This window comes from Ochotona princeps, chromosome 5 (genome assembly GCF_030435755.1).
Source record: "Ochotona princeps isolate mOchPri1 chromosome 5, mOchPri1.hap1, whole genome shotgun sequence".
Taxonomy (NCBI): domain Eukaryota; kingdom Metazoa; phylum Chordata; class Mammalia; order Lagomorpha; family Ochotonidae; genus Ochotona; species Ochotona princeps.
Genome location: NC_080836.1, coordinates 91,814,922 through 91,830,222, shown reverse-complemented (window position 1 = coordinate 91,830,222; position 15,301 = coordinate 91,814,922). Strand labels below are relative to the sequence as shown.

The 15,301-nt window shown below is 53.5% G+C and overlaps 2 protein-coding genes across 3 annotated transcripts; one reads left to right on the top strand and one right to left on the bottom strand.

The window, feature by feature from the left end:
* Window positions 1–5,032: 5,032 nt before the first annotated feature.
* RETREG2 (reticulophagy regulator family member 2) lies at window positions 5,033–10,408 on the bottom strand. Of its 2 annotated transcripts, XM_004576816.2 has the most exons (9): window positions 9,696–10,408; window positions 9,276–9,382; window positions 8,633–8,663; window positions 8,161–8,296; window positions 7,776–7,860; window positions 7,337–7,480; window positions 7,099–7,193; window positions 6,803–6,938; window positions 5,033–6,517 (listed from the first exon to the last, which is right to left on the bottom strand). In XM_004576816.2, the coding sequence occupies exons 1-9, from the start codon at window positions 9,974–9,976 to the stop codon at window positions 5,880–5,882; spliced, it is 1,653 nt and encodes a 550-aa protein (XP_004576873.2). In that variant the 5' UTR covers window positions 9,977–10,408; the 3' UTR covers window positions 5,033–5,879. The 2 variants fall into 2 exon arrangements, with proteins under 2 accessions (XP_004576873.2, XP_058521009.1); XM_058665026.1 differs by lacking the exon at window positions 9,696–10,408 and having other exon boundaries at window positions 8,161–8,208; window positions 9,276–9,361.
* Window positions 10,409–10,431: 23 nt separating this feature from the next.
* Window positions 10,432–15,301, top strand: CNPPD1 (cyclin Pas1/PHO80 domain containing 1). Its single transcript, XM_004576817.4, has 9 exons — window positions 10,432–10,464; window positions 11,376–11,465; window positions 11,771–11,879; window positions 12,369–12,450; window positions 12,615–12,735; window positions 12,824–12,952; window positions 13,431–13,492; window positions 14,113–14,230; window positions 14,414–15,301. The coding sequence occupies exons 2-9, from the start codon at window positions 11,397–11,399 to the stop codon at window positions 14,957–14,959; spliced, it is 1,236 nt and encodes a 411-aa protein (XP_004576874.2). The 5' UTR covers window positions 10,432–10,464; window positions 11,376–11,396; the 3' UTR covers window positions 14,960–15,301.

Below are 15,301 nucleotides of genomic sequence, written 5' to 3'. Positions count from 1 at the left end.
TAGATCTTGGAAGAAGAGTCTCTTAGGAAAGTGCAGTGGTGTCTGGAGCATGACATAAAGTAAGGCTTAGCTGCATGACTGGGGGCAGTCTTCAGCCATGGTGATTGGCATGGGAGGTGATGGGATTTGGGCAACACACACAGCTTGGCTGTTGATGGTGCTTAGTTTTTTATCCCTTCCTAAGTGCCTTCCTCAACCACCTCTGCTCCTGCTCAAGACAGAGTAACTTCGGTTGTCCAAACCTTCAGCCATGTGGTGGTGGATGGAGTAATAATGTTTCTATCTGTGTGGTCTTCTCCATACAAGATTCCCCAAACCACAAGCCCCCAGTCTCAAAGCCACTGATGCATGAAGAGAGAAGAAGTGAATAAAATAGGCTACAATAGAATGTTGATATGGAATTTGGGGGCTTGCAAAGTGACAATTTAACCACTGAGCCATCACACTGGGCCCACAATAATGCTTTCTAAACAGATTGTCTTGTACTCACATTTTTTATTTTGTTATATCTCAGGTATAAATGCTCCAGAATTCAGGCCTGGTACAGTGGCCTAGTGGTTAAGATCCTCACCTTGTTGGGGCCTGGCGGCGTGGCCTAGCGGCTAAAGTCCTCGCCTTGAATGCCCTGTGATCCCATATGGGCACCGGTTCTAATCCTGGCAGTTTCACTTCCCATCCAGATCCCTGCTCGTGGCCTGGGAAAGCAGTTGAGCATGGCCCAAAGCCTTGGGACCCTGCACCCATGCATGGGAGACATGGGTTCCTGGCTCCTGGCTTCTGCTAGGCTCAGCTCCGACCCTGGTGGCTACTTGGGGAATGAATCAGCGGACAGAAATCTTCCTCTCTGTCTCTCTTCCTCTCTGTATATCTGACTTTGCAATAAAAATAAATACATATTTTAAAAAGAAATTAGAATTCTGTATTATTTATTTAAAGATGTATTTATTTTTATTGAAAAGGCAGATATACAGAAAAAAGGAGAGACAGAGAGGAAGATCTTACGTTTGATGATTCACTCCCCAAGTGACCGCAACGGGCCGGTGCTGCGCTGATCCGAAGCCAGGAACCAGAAACTTCTTCCAGGTCTCCCATGTGGGTGTAGGATCCCAAGGCTTTGGGCCATCCTCGACTGCTTTTCCAGGCCACAAGCAGGGATCTTGATGAGAAGTGGAGCTGTCGGGATTAGAACCGGCGTCCATATGGGATCCCGGGCGCGTTCAAGGCGAGGACCTTAACCATTATGCTATTGCGCCAGGACATGATTCAAGATAAAGTTGTAGAATGAGGATTGTAGTAGGAATATGTTGCTGATTGATATGTGCGTCAATAGAGAACTTCCTGACCACAGGATTCCGATGGCTGATATACTGCCTCAATGAAACAATTGGCAGAATTATCCTTAGGAATGTCCACTTGACCAGGTGTGAAAAGTCTGTGTCAGAGTTGTGAGGGCTTCTGTATAAAACAAGAGGACACTTTCTTGCATTGTCCTCTGTTATCATAAAATCGTCGCTTTCCATTTCTTTTCTCTTTACATCCACTCCATGCACCCTTGTCAACTTCCGAATTCAGCTGGAGCTGGACTCCAGCAATGAGGCTTTCTTTCTAAGATGTATTAATTTTTATTGGAAAGGCAGACATACAGAGAGGAGGAAAGAGAGACAGAAAGATCTTTTATCTGTTGGTTCAATCCCCAGGTGGCTGCCAAAGCCAGGAGCCAGGAGCTCCTTTAAGGTCTCTCATGGGGGTGCAGGGTCCCAAGGCTTTGGGCCATTCTCTACTGCTTTCCCAGACCACAAGCAAGGGAGCTGGATGGGAAGTGGAGCATCCAGGACATGAACCAGTGTCCATACAGAATTCCATAGTGGCAAGGCAAGGATTTAGCCAGCAGGCTATCACACTGGGCCCCCATGAGGCTTTCAAGGAGAGATGCCTCATTGGAGATTTTGGAAAAGAAACTGAACTGAGTCTTAAAACAGCACAAGTGGAAATTAAATGAGGAAATACCAGAAATTTCCTAGGATAGGTGAAGACAATACAAAGAAAAGCAAGCCAGTAACGCCCAACAAAATACCAACATTTAAGGTAGCAGATGGAAGAAGTGATCCCTGACAGACGTTAGTTGAACAAAAGCAAAATGTAATACATACAAGAATTAGCAGATTTCAGAAACACCGCCCTTAGCCAATGTGCTTTTTTTTTTTTTTTAAAGATTTATTCATTTTATTACAGCCAGATATATACAGAGGAGAGACAGAGAGGAAGATCTTCCGTCCGATGATTCACTCCCCAAGTGAGCCGCAACGGGCCGATGCGCGCCGATCCGAAGCCGGGAACCTGGAACCTCTTCCAGGTCTCCCACGCGGGTGCAGTGTCCTAATGCATTGGGCCGTCCTCAACTGCCTTCCCAGGCCACAAGCAGGGAGCTGGATGGGAAGTGGAGCTGCCGGGATTAGAACCGGCGCCCATATGGGATCCCGGGGCTTTCAAGGCGAGGACTTTAGCCGCTAGGCCACGCCGCCGGGCCCAGCCAATGTGCTTTTAAAAAAGATTTATTTTGAAAGGTTTACACAGAGAGAGGGAGTGACAGAGAAAGGTGAGATATCTTCCATCCACTGGTACACTCTCCAGATGGCTCCAAAGGCTAGCACTAGGCATGGCTGAAGTCAGGAGCCAAAAGTTTTACCCAGACCTCCCACGTTGGAGACAAGGGGCCTAAGCACTTAGGCCATCTTCTGTTCCTTTTCCCAGGCCGTTAATGATAGGGAGACGAATTGGAAGTGGAGCAGCTGGGACAAGAACTGGTGCCTAAATGGGGGTGCTGGCACTGCAGACGGCAGCTTTACAAGCTACACCATAGCACTGTCTCTGGTCAATCTTTTTAAAGATCATCTAACTCTGTTTATGTCATATCCCTTTACTAAGTCCTATCCACCACTATTTTCAACCAATCTCTCCTCCAGTAACTCATTTTAGCCCTCTGAAGTCCTACAGACTCTCAAAGTTGAGGGTCAGCTGACATGAGTGGACCCAGCTCTCCTTGGATGAAGTCCCCAGCCCCCTCAACAGTTTCTCATGTGATAGTTTTCAGTCAACTCCAGTGGTCTCCTGGCCACAAGGCAGTCTGTTTATCCAAAAACACAACAAACCATTTTCAGGCAGGATTCTTTATGCATCATGCACAGTCCATGAGAATATTACCTAACTTGTTTTGAAAATGATGTAATGGGGCCCAGTGGCGTGGCCTAGCGGCTAAGGTCCTCGCCTTGAAAGCCCCGGGATCCCATATGGGCGCCGGTTCTAGTCCTGGCAGCTCCGCTTCCCATCCAGTTCCCTGCTTGTGGCCTGGGAAAGCAGTCGGGGACGGCCCAATGCATTGGGACCCTGCACCTGCGTGGGAGACCCGGAAGAGGTTCCTGGTTCCCGGCTTCGGATCAGTGCGCACCGGCCCGTTGCAGCTCACTTGGGGAGTGGATCATCGGACGGAAGATCTTCCTCTCTGTCTCTCCTCCTCTCTGTATATCTGGTTGTAATAAAAAAAAAAAAAAAAAAAAATCTTTAAAAAAAAAAAAAGAAAATGATGTAATGCATTGAAGTTGAGTCTACGAGTGGGGACATTACACTCAGCTGACTACAGTTAACTCTAGGCACTGTCCCTTCTCCCAACATGCATATACAGCCAACTTTTCTTCCCCTGCCTGGATTTCTGCAGTGGAATTTTACTTAGCTTAACTGTAGGTTTCACATTCCTGCCCTTTATTCATTCCAATGAAAAGCTTTCTTTGGATCTCTCTCATTACACAGCACAAAAAGACAAGAACACCCCATAATGGGAAGAAAATCACGAGCAGCTATGTAGCAATTATCAGGCCAGGGGGAGGGTTAAGGCAAGCTCATCACAGAACTCCACACTGGTGAGGAGTCTCTCAACCTAGGGATAGGCTTCTGCCTCTGTCCTCAAACTCCCAGCTCAACAAGGAAAACAAAGTGGGGCACATGGCAGCTGTTGTCCGATTATTCACTGTGCATGAATGCCTACTTGTTGATCAGAACTGCTTTTCCATTCTCTGAAACCTCTAGCTGATTAAAAACTCCTGTTCCTTCAGTGGCACAGGACAGAGCCTCAGGTAGTCCTGAAAGATGGTCTCAGGCAAATGCTTAACAAATGGAAGATTCTGACAGACAAAGTACATGGCATTAGAATCTGACCTGGAAGACAGGTAGCACTGCCATATGGTGCCTGCAGCTGAAGGCTGAGAACATCTCTGGAGGAAACCATCTGCACTTTTGGGCTTTGTTCCCCACACAGGAAGGACTGCCAGGAATCCACGCCAGTTTACATATCTTTGAGCATTTCATGTTTTGTCCTATTACCAGACAGGGGCTTGCCATATACTTGCTGGAACCCAACTGCTTGGGTTTGAATCCTGGCTTTTTAGGCCTCATGGCCTCTGGGTAGGCTAATCTGCCTGTAAAGAGGAGTTAATAACATCATGCATCTCAAGAGTCGTGAGACGAATCCTATTAATATACACAAAACACTCCGAACAGAGCCAGGTGTATTACGTATTCAGTGTTAGATACCATTTCTTTCAGTGTTCCTTGGCCTGAATTTAGTTTGGATATGGGTCTAAGAGCTCCACCATCTGTCTGATTTCCCTAGCATAGCTAAACCAGAGCTGAGCAAGTCAACTGTGAGCATCTATAAAACTGCTGAGAGGACAGGGTTAGGATTGTGGGCCACATGGTATGAAACAACTGTTAGGACCCCAAGTTTCTATTGAGTGGGAAGACCAAGCATTTTCCTCCTGCATAAACTTTATTCACACATGCTAAATCTCACTAAACAGATCAGGCTGCCAGAGCAGATGGTGAAAAGGTGAAGTTAAGGTTGTCTGGATTAAGCCTTTGCCTCTGGACTTGTTTTGCACCAAGGTAAATAAACAGCCAGGAGCAAGACTGGGGTGGGAGAGGGCAGGGTGAGGACCGGACAAAGCGCAGAGTGTGGAAAGCAGAGCCATAAGGAGGCAGGCAGTGCTTCTAGCCAATGGACACTTTATTTTCCCAAGTGACACCCGCACAGATGTTACTACTGCCTGCCCCGAGGACAAGGGTTCCACCACACTTTGACCACCCGTGGCCCAGAGGAGCAGGCTGCCTTCTTCACTCCTGGGACATGTTCCCTGTCCCCAGCACAAGTGCCTATGCTGCAGGAGCCCTGCTCTTCTGCATCAGTAGAGGCTTGCATGAACAAGGGCAAGGGGGCAGTGCAGCTTCCAGAGCTACCAGTGACCTAAGTGCAAAACTACTGGTCGGACCCACTGCCCCCAGCCTGGGAGCCTCCCTAAAGCTTCATAGTGCCTGCTGGGAAAACGGAGGTGGCAAAGGTGGGGCTGAGTTGCTAAAGACATGACACAGCAGGGAGGTAAAGCAGAGAGGAATAAGGTACAGGAAAGGAAAACAATAAAGTGCCTGAACTAAACAACCCAGTGGGACACGAGGGCAGAGCAGTGCAGGTCCCTGAGGATAGGAGGGAGAACAGAGGGCTGGACCACCAGGGCTTGGGACACAGTGGAATGAGAATACAGATGAGGCAGGGAGCCAAGTGCAGGCTGTGGGAAAGACTTCCCTGGCCCTGTTCACATCCACAGATCCAACTGGAAAAGTATTTACAAACTTAAAACCAATCCTAGGCACAGGTGCACCATGAGGCCCAGGATAGCAGGCAGGCAGGCAGGCAGGCAGAGGGGTGGACTGGCTACCATCTGACAGCCAGTTGCCCTATACATGGCCCCTTATTGGGTCTGGAGGGGCAGGAGGAAACAGTAACACCTGCAGCCAGGAAGCCCTGGCGTGCCTGCAGCTCCTCCCCTGAGGGCTCATGGCTCTGCCCCAGCCTGGGCCTCTTGGTCTGACTGTACCAGAGAACGGGCATCCAGCCCTGCTGATAGAGGAGGAGGAGCATCCGGGGGCTCTGGGGGTGTCTCTGGCCCCAAGCCCGGCTCCGTGGTCAGCTGCTCCAGCTCCCCCTGATCCAGCAACTCAAAGTCCTCAGTGGTGAGTGCCTCTTCTTCCTCAGGGGCTGGCAGGGTCTGGGGGAAGTCCTGGCAAGGAGGGGGGAGCATGGAAGGGGATGGGACCAGGTTGCTTGCAGCAAGGCCAAGTGGGGGTGACAGGGTGCTGGGTGCATCAGTGAGGTCACCACTCACTGCCTTGGGGATCAGCGTCTCCACTGGTCCTCCAGAGGAGCACGGCCCCGCACCTGAGGAAGACCCTGCCCCATTGAAGTGCGTGTTCACAAAGTGGAGGGGGGATGAAAGCCGGAGCAGGGTTTCTTGGGTGGCCATGTCTTCCTCCTCCTCCTCCTCCTCTGAGTCCAGGGCTTGCCTCGAGAGGGTCTGGGGGGTGCCCAGCACAACTTCCGGAGGGGCCAGCTCTGCTTCTTCTCCTTCTCCCTCTCCTAGCTCCCGGCTCAGGGCCTCCTCTGGCTCACTTGGCAGGCTCTGTTGGTCCAAATCTATATGGAAAACAAAGGGTTCAGAATGGGTGCGCTGCTCTGATTGGCTGTAGTGGCTGATCAACTCAAGGAGGCACACTCAAGCCCTGGAACTGGGCCAAGCACCAGGTGTTAAGGTTGTATATATTTAAGAGTAGAATCAGTTACAAAAACAGAACAACAAAAAAAAGAACAGTAGAATCAATTGTTCATATAAGACGTTTATGGGGAACCAAAGAGCTTATGACAACCAATGTTGTCTAACATGGAGCAGAAATATCAAGAACGGCAGTGTGTCCCCTATACCTTCGGAGACATCGGTCAGCTGTGGAGTTGTTGCCCGGGACACGGAGAAACCGCCACTCTCCAAGATAGAAGCCTCTTCATCCGAAAGCTCTGAGTCTGTAATGGCCAAGGCCAGTGCTGTTTTCTTCACATCCACCTGCAGAACATAGATGAACAAACAGGGGACAAGAGAACCAATTTCCCAGGAGTACCACTTCCCTCTAAACTTCCGGCTCCTCCTATCCCCCACCCCACCCCAGAGGGGAGGCAGCGGTGAAGCAGACGAATCTTCCCCCTCCCCACTCTGGGGACCTCACCACTGGGGGGAAGCCAGCCAGCTCTGCCTCACTTTCGCTCTCGGTCTCTGCCAGTGGCTCATCACCTCCTGGGGGAGTGCACTTCCCCTGGCGCTCTGGGGAAGCAAGAACAGCGGGGGTACTGAGTCAGCAGGCATCCATGGTGGCGACACACAGGGCCAAGGAACTGGACTTTGGATCCCAGGGCAGTTCATGATTCAAATCCCCCTCCACACCACCTCCCGCCTGTGCCCCTTACTCCTCTTGTCGTGTTTGTGGTGCAGGGCATCAGCTTCTGCCTTCATGCTGTAGTCCAGCTGCATGAGCAGGGGCTCAAGGCGAGTATACATTCTCTGGATCAGCTCATGATATACCACCAGGGGCCACAGCAGGATACTTAGCACTACAGGGTAGAGTCCACTCAGTTCCCTACTCCCACTTCCCAGGAGCCCTCATCCAATGGTCTCTAAGTAGCAGGGCTGAACAGGCAGACAAGGCCTTCTCCCAAGGCTGTGCCAGTCTCTCCCCTTCCATGCCTGCTGCCCTCCTCCCTGAGGACTCGCCCACTGTGAATACTACTATAGCATCCCTGGAGGCCTCACAAACTAGAAGCTGAGTGGTGCACAGTGTGGGGCAAAACAAAACGAACGAATGGGAAATGGGCGGACTCTGGGCAGGGCAGAACTGGTGCTACTCACAGACAATGTAGGAAATCATGATCCCGGGCACATAGTGTCCCAGCACGGCCAGCACGGCACAGCCAGAGCAGACTCGAGCACAGAACTGCAGGGGAGAACACACAGGCACCACCGTCCACTCACCTGGCTGGGAAACCAGTGCTCGGCAGGTGGGGGAGGGGAATGTTCACTAGGGATGCAGAGACCTGCTCTAGCCCAGAGGAGGCCTGGCACCACCAGTTCAGGGAGTCTGCCAGGAAAACCAGCAAACACCCATAATTCTCAATGGTTTGCCTTGGTAGGAGAGTGTCAACAGATCACAAAGTTATCCTCCATTCCCCAGCCTCTATTTCCCCACAACGCAGAAACCCACTGCATCAACCACGATGGAGGAGGGACAGATTACCTGAGCTGGATTCTGCCTCTTGTACTGCAGCAGCTCCTGTAGGTGAATCTGGAAGGTGAGCCAGCTCTCAGCCAGGTATCTGCACAACTCGGGCACACTCAGCAGGTGAGGCCGGGCGCCTGACCCCGCACCCTCACTGGGGAAACAGGACACAAGCCCTGGAGGCCTCAGACCCAGGCTTCCCGGGTACTCACACTCCTCCAAGAACATCAGTGAGACCCTGAAGGCAGCAGACAATCCCACCTTCCACAGGGAGGCTGGCTGGGCTCAGGAATGCCAGACACAGAGAGCCCAACCCTCTGCCCAGAGAGGACCACCTCAGGGAGCCTAGCACCCAGCAGTCCCCAGATTCCGACCAGTCCACTCGTTATGCTAGGACTGTGACTACTGGGGCTGCAGCACTGCCCCATGTGAATCCTAGCAAGAAAGACAGGATTTGAGGGTGGTCTTCAAGAGGTATTCCTCTGCTCACCTGTCAGAGTGTGGCTCTTCTGGGGAGGATGCTAGAGAGACAGAGAAAGGGGACAAATCACTGAGTGGTGGGATCCTCTCACCTGTAGTCGTCACCGATCACAGAGGATTTCATGTGTTATGGTCTGTCTCCTTTAGACTTCACCTTCTTCATTTTACTCAGGTATACACCCAAAGTACACCACACTCAGCCTAGTACCTAATTGCTCCAAAATATCTATCTGCAGATACACAGATAGCAACAACAACAATGGGCTAACATTACCCCTGACATCCATCTTATATGATGCAATACCATGAGTAAGGTGTGTTATCTCATTTAATCTTCATCTGCCTAGGAAGCAAGTTCTATGCTCCCTGCTTCACAGATAAGGAGAGGGAGTAAAATAAGGATCCAGAAACAATGTTTCACATACAATAAGTGGTAGATCCAAGCAACTTTGTTGCAAACTCTACAGTCTTAACCCACTCACTATCCGCCCTTCCCCGCCCCCGCTAACCTCACTTTTGGGAAAGGGACAATTCTCATCTAAGACAGCTGTCCTAAGATGAGAAGCATAAACCCCTCACTATCCAACTCCACCCAGGAGGCGAATGAGCGAGCACACAATGGCTGTTTGTTGATTGCATAAAGGAATACTCACCTGCAACCTCGGGGAGAACGCGTGGCTGCCAAAGATCCAGGAGAAAATAGGCCAAAAGTGAGACGCTGAGCAGGAAAAAGGGCCGGAGGGACGACGAAGACAGCAACCTTAGGGACAGACCGGCACCTCAGCGGTGAGTGGGTGACACAGGCTCCCGTGCCCAAGGCCAATGGCGGAGAGGCACCAAGTGATGGGGGAACTGCACCTGCAGGCCTAACTCACCACCCAGAGACAAGAGAACTGGGTCTATCTAGTCGGACGTCAGCTTCCCATAACTGGAGGGGGGTATGACAGAAATGGGCCATTCCCCTCGGGGACCCAGCGGCACCCCAGCCCAGGGGACAGCTCCGCCAGCCTCTCCCGCCCCCGCACTCCCGCGCAGCCCGGCCCCGGCCCCGCCCCCGCCTCCGCGGCCGTTACCAGAAGAGGCCGTTGAGCGCCGCCGCAGTGACCAGGCTGTGCAGCGGCTTCTCCCACACCAGCAGTCGCTGCGCCGCCGCCAGCACCGCTTCCCAGCCCCGGAGCCGCAGCCACAGCGCCGTAGCTAGGCGTCCTACCGCCTCGGCCGTGGCAGCCTCCTCCTCCGCCTCGCCAGGGGCCTCCCCCATGCCAAGGCTTAGACCCAGGCCCAGGCCGAGGCTCAGGCCCAGCCCCTGGACTCCCACCGCGCCGGTGTTACCACCTCCGCCTCCGCTCGCCATAGCCCCGCCGCAGCCGCCGCCCGAGCCCGCGAGGAGCCAGGGCTGCTGCGCGGCCGCCGCCGGGGGCGCGTCAGGCGGAAGGGGGCGCACGCCCAGGAGGCCAGAAGCTGCGGACGGCCGTCACGTGACGGCGGCGCGACGAGGCGTCACGTGACGTAGGCTAACCGACGCGGTAGGGCGACCCGCGCCTGCGCACGGCGGGTGCTTATGACCCCGGCGCCGACGCGGGCGAACGGAAAGGGTGTTTGGCTGCCGGGAGTCCTGAGGCGGCGGGGTCAGGGTCCGGACGGTGGGGGCGGCCTCCAGGGACTCTGGTGCTCGCTCCAGCGTCCCAGGTGTCATTCCTGACTGCGGGCCAGGAAGTGGGCGTCCAGGCACCCAGAATCCCCTGGCCGGCAGGATCCGCTTGTGTTCGTTCGGGAAGGGCGGCGGCGACCCTTCCTATTCAGCTAAACGCTCGGGTCCTCCCGGTCCCCTCCCCTCAGCGGGTAAACAAGGAGCGCGTGACTCGGCAGCCTCGCCAAGAGCTTGGCCCACTCGGAAAAGTTGCTTCCTTTTCCTATTATTTCCGTAAACTTTAGAAGCTTCTTCCTTCTCTGTCCCCACCATTCTTCACTCGGAGTAAAATTGGGAGCGGGAGGTGGATTTAAAAAATAAAAGCTTGTTTAGTTGTTTTCTTCTGAGGGTGGTGGTGGAAGTGTTAGGATTGTTCTGAACCTTGCTAGTTCTTTGAGATCTTCCTCTCCACAATGATCCTGCAAAAATAGTGTTTAAGGTTTAAAGTTGCACACGGCATGAAGAGGCAGGTAGTAGGTTTCCCTTGTGCCCTTTTCGCGGTTCGTGTGCCCCTTCTGTAAGTTTCTGGGGTGCGCTTTCCCCCACTTGGCAGGTGCAGTGCTGGGTGTGTTTGTATCTTGCCTGGCACAAAACAAATAGGAGGGACTGGCTGCTCCGCCTCTGCTCTGATCCCCGCCTAGCTTCTCCATTCTCGCCTAGGCACCGTCCCCATTTCTCTGACGAGGACCGCAGGAGTGCTCGGCTGACCTGGAGTTGGGGCAGGGAGGCTAAGGCTGGGCGGGGCTGGGCCGGCAGGAAGTGCCGACGCGCTGACTGGCTGAGGACGGCAACACCCTGCGGCTTGTAAACGCGGGCGGGCGCGGCAGTCAGCCAGGCCTCCTCTGACACAGGAGAGGTGAGCACCGCGTCCGGGCGGAACAGGAAGAGTCGCCCTTCTGCCGGGGCTCCGCCTGTCGCTGCTGCTGCTGCTGCAGGAGGAGCCGCTGAGGGAGGGGGCTGCGCGGGCCGAGGCGGTCGGCACCGGGGAGGCTTCGCTGCAGGTGGACCTGGGGCGAGGGCCACTCCGAGTCCCTCACAACTCCTTCCGTTCCGCCTTTGGCAGGGCGGTGGTTGGCGGCACGCGATGGACCTGGCCGGACTTCTCCTGGATGAGGAAGGCACCTTCTCCCTTACCGGCTTCCAAGACTTCACGGTGAGCACGCGGCCCGCCTCCAAACCTCCCAGAGCTCATTCTCTGGGCTGTGGTGCTCTGGACTGGGAGGAAGTGCCTGCTCCCGGCCCAGGCCACTTGGGCCCCGAAGGAGAAACGCGGGTGTCGGAATAGGGGGATAGGGCTGGTGACAAGGAGCCGTTCTTGTTGAACCTCTCTCCAGGAACCCTGTGGTGTGCGTGGGTGAGTGTCTGTCTCTCTGGGTGTCAGGCTGCTATTGGCAAAGGGCACGAAGCTTCCTTCTGTGCCCTTTGCCCTCCCCATGCTACTTCATCACTGTGTTTCAGTTCCTCCCTGGACACCAGAAGCTGAGTGCCAGGATTCGAAGGAGACTCTATTATGGCTGGGACTGGGAGACCGACTGCAGCCTGGAGGAGCTCTCCAGCCCCGTGGCAGGTGAGGAGGTGGTGTGGTGTGTCCCAGCAGGTGGAAATGGGGTTCTCAGGAGCTACTGAAGTTTTTCTTGGGGAGACACCCTTAGAAGATAGTTTGCTTCATATTTTTTTAGCCCAAGTGAATTAAAAAAAAAAAAACTTGTGAGAACAGATCTGTATCATTCTCAATTTTATATAAACACTTGATTTTCCCAGAATAACCATCATGCTTCCCAAGTAAACAAAGTGTTTACTTCTGAGATGGATGACAGTGTGAGACAGGTATGAAAACATTCCAGTGTCAGGGACGTAAACTTGGCTGATGCAAGGAATTGCAATTCAAGCCTGGAATGGTCTTTCTGACCCCCCAGCCTGGAAAGGTGTGACTTCTGTTTGGCTAGTTAGGGTCCTGCCTGCGAGGTCTCAGGTCATGTGGCCCTGGTCTTCGCTGAGAGCATGTGGGCTGGTTGGGGGCTGAATGCTCATGGCAGCTGCCTTGTATTCTTCACAGACATTGCGGTGGAGCTGCTCCAGAAGGCAGCCCCTAGCCCTGTTCGCCGACTCCAGAAGAAATATGTGGCTCATGTGTCACGGTGAGCCTGGAAGGGAAGCGGGAGAGGTTGAGAGGGTCAGCCCCCTGTGAGAGAGGGGAATGTTTGTCTCCCGAAAGAGAGAGCTATACAGACAGGGCTGTGCATCTTTCAAACTACAAGAACAGGACCCTGGGGTTTAATTATCAGGTCTTTCTGCCCCCCAGGGAGGCTTGCATCTCCCCATGTGCCATGATGCTGGCCCTGGTGTACATCGAGCGCCTCCGGCACCGAAACCCAGACTACCTGCAACACGTGTCATCCTCCGACTTGTTCCTGATCTCCATGGTGAGATGCCCCCTTCCCTTCATCGCCTAGCGAGACCAAAGCACCAAGTGTGCGAGCTCTCATGCCATCTCCTCTGGTTCCTCTGCAGATGGTGGCCAGTAAGTACCTCTATGACGAAGGCGAGGAGGAGGAGGTCTTCAATGATGAATGGGGAGCTGCTGGGGGTGTGGCAGTATCCACTCTGAATGCCCTGGAGCGGAGCTTCCTGCGTGCCATGGTGAGATGCTGTCTCTTCTCTTGCTCTGGTTCTTGGCCCGTCACTGCTTCCCTTTCTTCCTGGTCTCATTGTATTCTATTTCTTTTTCATGTCTCTTCCTGCCCATCCTTCCACCCTACTTTGTCAGTGTTTCTTTTTTTGTTCCTATTCACTATCCACAACTTCTGGTGATTCCTGGATGGTGAGCCCAGGAGTCAGGGTTTATCCAATCAGACTCTGATTATTTGCTTTCAGACTTTCTCTGACCTCCCTGTGGGCACTCTCAGAGTTCATTTTCTCTCTTCACCCTTGGTGGAGGGGGTATTGGGGAACCAGGGAAGTGGTGATTAAGTGAGGTAACCCATGGAAACGTTCACAACAGTTTCCGGGTTGTAGTAAGTTCCGCAGGAGTGTGGAAGTGCTGGTGGTAGTTGTAGTCACTGCTGCAGCCCTGCTGAATGTCTGTAGTTCACGTCCAAGTCTTGTCTCTCACCCACAGGACTGGCGTCTCTACACAGATCCCCGGGAGATCTTTGAGGTGCTGAGCTGGCTGGAGGGCTGGTACGTTCCAGGGATTGGGAAGAGGGCTGAGGATATTTGGGGTCAGAGACCTAAGGCATAGGAGCTAGAGATGAAGGATTATAGGGGAGGGGAGAGACAGTAAAGAGGATTCCCTGATATCATGGTTCCCAAATTTGTCTGCCCTTCTTTGGGAGAGTAGGAGCAACTTCAATAAAAATACAGGTATTTGGGGGTGTGTGTGGAGTTCCCACATTGGAGTTCCTAGATGTAACCTGCTTCTTCCTGCTGACTCCAGCTTCCTGCCACTGCAGACCCTGGGAGCCAGTGGGGATGACTCATGTAGTTGGGTTCCTGCTACCCATGCTGGACACCCGGATTAAGTTCCTGAACCCTAACATTGGTCCCAGTTCAGTCCAGCCCTGGCCACTGGGACATTTGAGTACTGAACCAGTGTCCAGGAACTCTTTTGTGCCCCTCTCCTTGTCTCTCAAAACAAACAAACAAATGAGCGCGGGTTTGATTATCTTCATTATCTACAGTGGCAGCAGCATCACCAAGTTCCCCAGTGTTTTTTGCTGGGTCCTGTGGGAGGGGAGCAGGCTGCTAGGCTGCCTGGGGGAGAGTTTGCAGAATCCCTGTGTCTTCTCACTTCCTGCCAGTGTGGCTGAGCAGCAGGGACGGCGGCGGGGCTGGTACACCTACACAGACCTGTGTGTGCTGCTGGAGCAGCCAACCTGGCAGCTAGCCCTGGGCTCCCTCTGCCAGCGGCTGGTAAAGGTGAGGTGGGGGCACGAAGAGGCCAGAGCACAGGGTGGTATAGGCTCAGGGGTGGGGGTTGAAAGTAGTTGGGTAGGGTGGGCTATAAAAGGCTATAAAGGAGAGCCCAGCCTGAATAGACTGGAGTAGGATGATTGTGTTCAAAACAGTCAGAAACCTTCTTTTGTACTTTCTCCCCTGCAGCTGTCCTGCTTGTTGGCAATGGCATACGTGAGCAGTGTGGCCTTGGCCGTGGCATCAGTGGCGGTCATGCACCAGTCCTTAGTACTGTCTTGCAGCCCTGCACCTGGTCCTCCCAACCTTGGATTGACCTCCAGGTGCCTTTTGGAGCCCTGTACTCCTTCTCCTTTGCCGCAGTGCCTACCGCCTCCTTCTAACATCTCCAACTGCCTCGGAGGTGACATGGGACTGTGTTTTCTCTGGGGCAGTCTTCTGGCCCCCCTGGCTCCTCCTCCGCTGCCTCCCCCAGAACCTCCTGCCCCTCCCACTGTTCTTTATAACTGCCTCCTTTGCCAGAAGCTCCAGAGAGACTCCCCAGTTTGCCAGGCCTGCCACCATCCCAATCACACGCTTGCCACCAGACCTCTGATCACTGGGTACCATGCGCCTGGCCCAGCCCTGGCCTGGCCCTGGAGCCCAGAACCTCCACCACTTGCCCAGTCCCAGCAGTGTTCATTGTACAGTGTCATGGAGCTGTCCCGCCTCAAGTCTTTTATTTTTCCAGGCTAGGTAGGTCTCCAAGGAATGCCTTATGAGGATTTGGGAGTCTCTTAAGAACCTGGAGGAGCAAAGCTTGACTTCGAGCCTCCCTACCTCTTTGGGTCCTTGGCTGGTCCCCTGTCCTCCTGGGGAGGAGCTAACATGATTATGGGGCAGATGGACTTAAGGTCATTAGGTGGGTCACCCCTGCACCTCAGAGGCTGGCTGGCTGCCTGGCCAGGCAGTGATGATGCCAAGGAAAGCTCCAGCGCGGTGACCACCAGCATGCCACAGATGAACAGAGGAAAGACTCCAGCTTGACCTCCCCTGGGCTCTTCTAAACTTCTGCTTTTGAGTTCCCTAGGTGGGAGG